The sequence below is a fragment of the Silene latifolia genome, chromosome 1, assembly GCF_048544455.1.
Source record: "Silene latifolia isolate original U9 population chromosome 1, ASM4854445v1, whole genome shotgun sequence".
Lineage (NCBI taxonomy): Eukaryota > Viridiplantae > Streptophyta > Magnoliopsida > Caryophyllales > Caryophyllaceae > Silene > Silene latifolia.
In genome coordinates this window covers 137,388,739-137,394,250 of record NC_133526.1, presented here as the reverse complement: position 1 = coordinate 137,394,250, position 5,512 = coordinate 137,388,739, and the positions used below count along the sequence as shown (strand labels likewise).

General features: G+C 38.4%; 1 protein-coding gene across 1 annotated transcript; it reads right to left on the bottom strand.

Annotated features, from left to right (window-relative positions):
• Positions 1-259: 259 nt before the first annotated feature.
• LOC141609686 (putative WRKY transcription factor 64) lies at positions 260-2,848 on the bottom strand. Its single transcript, XM_074428576.1, has 3 exons — positions 2,292-2,848; positions 1,901-2,005; positions 260-870 (listed from the first exon to the last, which is right to left on the bottom strand). Exons 1-3 carry the CDS (start codon positions 2,678-2,680, stop codon positions 414-416), a joined length of 951 nt encoding a protein of 316 aa, XP_074284677.1. The 5' UTR covers positions 2,681-2,848; the 3' UTR covers positions 260-413.
• Between the last annotated feature and the right edge of the window lie 2,664 nt (positions 2,849-5,512).

The window sequence follows — 5,512 nt, the reverse complement described above, 5'->3', positions numbered from 1 at the left end:
CCCTAACAAACTTGATGGGCATTTTGATCATTTACACTCAATTTATTCTACTTGTCATTTACTAATTGGCACCCTTTGCTTTCCTTGGTCTTTGTGACAAAACCAAAGGACAGCAAATGACCGAACGGAGAGAGTATAAGGATAGCAGTTTTTTTATAAAAAAGAAAATCTTAGATTGCAGTTGTTAAAGTCGTGTTTATGTGTGGTAACCATTGTCGAACCTTAAAATGTGGGTCAGTGGAGTTTGGAAGAAAAAACATTCGTTAAAGATCAGAAAATTCATTAACAGTGAAGCTAACGCAGCTGTTATTATGTATCATGTACATGGCTGTTCCGCTTAATCTATAAATAAACCCTGGAGAATAAAGTATATGTCTATATGTTACGCACTATAAAATCCAAACTACGCATGTTCAACAATCAAACAGATCATGTAAGACTTCCAAGTCAGTCCACATGGAATCATCTTCAGCTTGATTTTCAGCAGTTGAAACCAAGTCACTTTGTTCAGAAACAATACTTGATGATGAATGTCCAGTTGTAACCGTTTGATCTTGAGATGTGGATTGGTCGGACAGCGGCGGAGAGTTATACTCTTGTTTCATTGCAGGGGAAGCTGAGTTTGGGAACAGTAAAGGGTTAACTTGATTTTTCTGATCAAATCTCAGAACAATGGTAGAAGGATGTTGAATTTCCGAGGAGATATTATGGTCGTCGATTACGATTGGAGATTGGATGAGAAGATTGTAGTTGCAAATGTGATTGCCATGGTAGATGATCCTGTATTTGGTGGGATTGTCTGAAATTTGTTGTACTTGTTTCGTAGCTGGGCATTTCTTGTCAAACTTGTGGGTGCATCTGTAGTAATTCCTGCAAACAAAACCGTTTTTGAATTTTGTAAGTTGATGTCACAAAATAGGTTTTTCGATTTTGTATTCTAGCAAGTTTACAACCTGATATTTGATTAGGTACAACTTTTGAACTGAGAGAGCTTAACATAAAAATAAGGAAAAAACGAAATCCAATCATTAAAATACTCCAGTTTATTATATAGGACGCGACCTGAATCTTATATACTCCGTAGTACGAGAAACATAAGAAACGGGATATCAAATTCCAACACAATGTTTCTATAATTGGTCTCCCTTGTGACGGGTTACCATTTGTGACGGATATTTTGTGAGATAAAATGGTAACAAAATGGGTTAGTGGAGAAAGGGGACCACATGAATAGTGTTGCAGAGAGAGAAAAAGTGAGTACATTGTGAGGTAAAATAGTATCCGTCTTCAGCTTGTGACGGATATGTCATGTCTTCAATGAGAATTTGTGATGTTTCTAAGATAACTATCTTCTTACCAACACAATAACTATGCCCTTCTAGCAGATAGTTATTGGTTTTATTCGATTTTCAGATTTATATTCCTTCAATTTTTGATTTCGTGGTAGACCTTGGACCCTTTAAAGATGATATACTTTCTTGGTGACTCCGTCAATCTTATACCAAGTTGTTCCATCACAAGTTTTGGTGATCTCTATCTATTCAATAAAGTCTCTCTGTCCCAAACATTTATTTACCTTTGACTAAAATACACATCGAATAAAAAGAAAAGTAAAGAAATGATTTGGACGGGTGGTGAACGTGGTGGAGGTGCGACGGCTTGATGGTGGTACGATTCGTGGGTCCCGTGGGTGTTGGGGATGATGAGAATTAAGTGAGGGAAGTAGATACAATAAACATAAAACAAAACAGAGGACATGAGTGATGGACCAATATGCATGTCTCAAAAGGCCAAAAGGTCCACAAACGCACCCAATTATTGTATGTGTACCAATATCCAACTAGTTTAGCCATTATGGGTGCATTAACTAAGTGTACAGATGAACATATGTAGTCCGTACCTTGGATGATTGGCATTAAGAATCACTTTTTGCCCATATTTCCTCCAACCGAATCCATCTTCTCTTAAATCTGTTACCTCCTCTATCCTCCCTTCGTTCATCTTCCTGTGACATCCAATGTTACTCAATTTAAATATCCAACTTATATCTAAATCCAATGCAATGAAAGGTAGGTCAGTTAATCTTGCTTAAGAGGTGAATATCCATCTTAAACTTACGGGTCAAATATCACCTAAGATGGGTATATAAGACAAACTTTTTACCTTTTTAAATGCATTTCGCTTTTGTCTTCATCCACATGGTTATATTTAACCCGTCTTAAACAAGAATTTTTGAAGGTAGAAAGGCTTAAAAAAAAAAAGAAAATCATATACAAGCTAAAAAAGATTACCTCCTTTTGTAGGATCCTCTACCACCCTTGGTATGAGTAGGGTGACTAGGTAGTTCCCCATATAAATGTTGATACTTAATTTGACCACCAACACAGTGATCATGATCTTCATCTACTAATAATTTACGCTTTCCAACAAAATCTCCATTAAAATCACAGCTTCTGATTAAAGAAAGAGAAGTAAGAAATGAGGTCAAAGTCACCCTACAATGATGATCTAATACTTTGAAATAATCATGATCATCACCATCAACATTCAATCTCGGCTTTTCAAGTAGGATATTTCTGAGTATGTCAGTACATTCTTTGCCCTTTTCCATTTCATCAATCACCTTCTCCATGATGGTATTTAATGAGAGTTTAGGAGTTATATTGAGTTGATTTTCCATTTTTGTATATTTCGTTTCCCTCTCTATCTCTAGAATTGTGTGCTTGAGTGAAGTGTTAAGAAGTGGAAGTAGTATGTATATATGGATATGTGTAGGCTTCTAGAGGTGGAATAGAGACAAAAGCTTCTACCAAGCAAATTCAAGGAACCTCGTAGGAAAAATCTCCCTAAAGCTTTGCCTTTCTTTTCTCATTATTTATTTATTTTATTTTGTGATTATTATTATTATTGTTGTTGTTGTTGTTGTTATTATTGTGCGCAAGCGTGAATGTCTTATGTTGAGCCTCTGCTGTATTGGTGTCCACTGTCCATAATAATACAATATTGTCCACTTTGGGTCAAGCCCTCACGGATTTACTCTTGGACTCCTTCCCAAAAAGTCTCGTACTATTATATTTTCTAGACACTTATAAAATGTTCTTTCGCCTTTACACTGACGACCTAGATATGAGTTTGCACTCTAACAATCACCCCTTCAAACAAAGGACCATCATCTTAACTCGGACCTTACCTCAACAGAGGACTCCCACAATCCTTGCAGCCCCAATTTCTAGGCACCTCAAGCATCACCAAGTCTTTATAACATCCCCTTAGCCGGCACACTATGCTACTGCTAGCCATGTCTAGCACTACATGTTACCGCCTGGTCAAGTGAGTGTCCCCACATGCTCGTGAACCTGCATGTCCATGTGCCCTTCTTGGGAACTTGCTACACATGCATATTGAACTTCCTCTACATCCAATATACCCTAGACTGGATCCGCCACTTTAGAAGTCCTAGAACACAAACGGTCTCTAGCATCCAACCTGGAAAGGACCCACCAGACCTGTGGTACCCAACTTGATAAGGGTCCACCTGATTAAAGTTCTAGTACACAAATGGTCTTTTGTCCCATAAGACTTATGATGCATTTTATCCATTTAGCCCTGGACCGGGTTTGCTCAAGGACTCACCCCTAGATAGAAGTTCAATGCCCTACAGTGTAGGTCACCTTCAAGTCTTAACTCGATGCTTCACCAACGTACCACCCATGGACTTCAGATTTGCAAACAGTCTACCGAATCAAGCTCACGTGTCCGTGACTCACGAATGCTATCTGTTCTGCTCTCCAATCTCCACCATTTGTACATTGTAGGACCTAGGCCCAAGTTTAACCTAAGGATCTAATACCAGTTGTTGTGCAGAAGCGTGAATACCTTCTGTTGAGCCTCGCGCCTCTTATAGCACCCCAGGCCAGAACTCAAATGTGTTTGAGTTCGTCTTTCCGCCATTTCATTTCTTATTTGCAATCAATTTTTACCATTTCAAATATTTCAAATCATTTTTATAACAAGTATTTTAACCATGAATTACACCCTTTGTATTTTTTTGGTGAAATGTAAGTTTCCATTAAGCTCAAACAAGGCTATTACAACCTATCCAATTTGCATACAAAACAATTTCATAGAACTAAAGTTCTACTTACATAAACCAGTACTACTCCACCAAATTCTATCAATATCCAGAATCTGATTGCTAACTCCATCTACCCTCATTTTTACAACCTGTTGAATTTGTTTAACAACTACATCAGGATGCAAGAGGACCTGCTCACAACGCACTCGATTCCGCTACTTCTAGATATAGTAATAGAAAGCCAAAAACGAGCATAGGATTACACCCTTCTTAGCTTGAGACCACTTCTGTTGCCATACCCATTGCAAGACATCTCCATTTGGTAAAGATATCTTGCAAAGTTTTGCCATCCCCATAAGGATACGCCTGCTATACAAACACTCCACAAACAGGTGCTTATGAGATTCAGAGGCATTGCCACAAAGTAAACATGTATCATCCTGACAAATACCTAGAGCACATAACTTTTCTTTAATCTGCATTGCCTCTCTAGCCATTAACCAACCCAGAAATCTGTGCTTAGGCACAATCCAAGAATGCCAGATGAACTTATGCCAAGCCACAGCCTGAAATCTTATTCTCAACAGATCATAGCCACTGCACACTGTATATCCTCTAGTATTCAGAGACCACTGTCCATGAGCATATCCTGAACTAAGTTTGTCTTTAGCTCGACAAACATTCTTCCAACCCCAGCTAACATCACCCCTGGGGTTATGATCAGTCCAGCTCTCATTCTTTAAGTAAACCTGGTTGATCCATTTAACCTAAAGCTTGTCAGGGCTACAATAAATCCACCAAACTAACTTACCCACTGTTGCAATACTCCACACTGAACTATCTTTGATCCCTAGACCACCTTAGAGCAAACACTGTCCTAGCTAACAAGAGGGACTCTCATAAACTCCACTTTACCATCCCACAAGAAGTTCCTGCAGATAGCATTAATCCTCTTCAGGACTCCCTTAGGGATAATAAAATGCTCATCCAGTAGTTATACAAGGTTGTAAGGACAAAATTAACCAACACAAGTCTTCCTGCATAAGATAAGTGTCTTGTCCCAAACTTTGTAATTCTAGTAATCACCTTTTCAACAAGAACTTGACGTTGAGCCTTTGTCAGTCTACCTGCAGTAATAGGAACTCCCAGATATTTAAAAGGGAGCCCCCCTTCATGGAAACCAGAAACAAGTAAAATCTCATCCTTTACCCAACCTAGAACCCCTCTGAAATATGCAGTGGTTTTAGAAGGGCTCATTTGCAGACCTGAAGCTTTGGAAAAGGTGGAAAATGCTCTTAATAAAACCATAATAGACCTCACACCCCCTTACTAAACAATAGTAAATCATCAACAAACATCAAATGTGATAATTTAAGCTTACCACACATAGGGTGAAATTTGAAGGGCATATTCTCAGTAACAAAAGCCAACACTCTA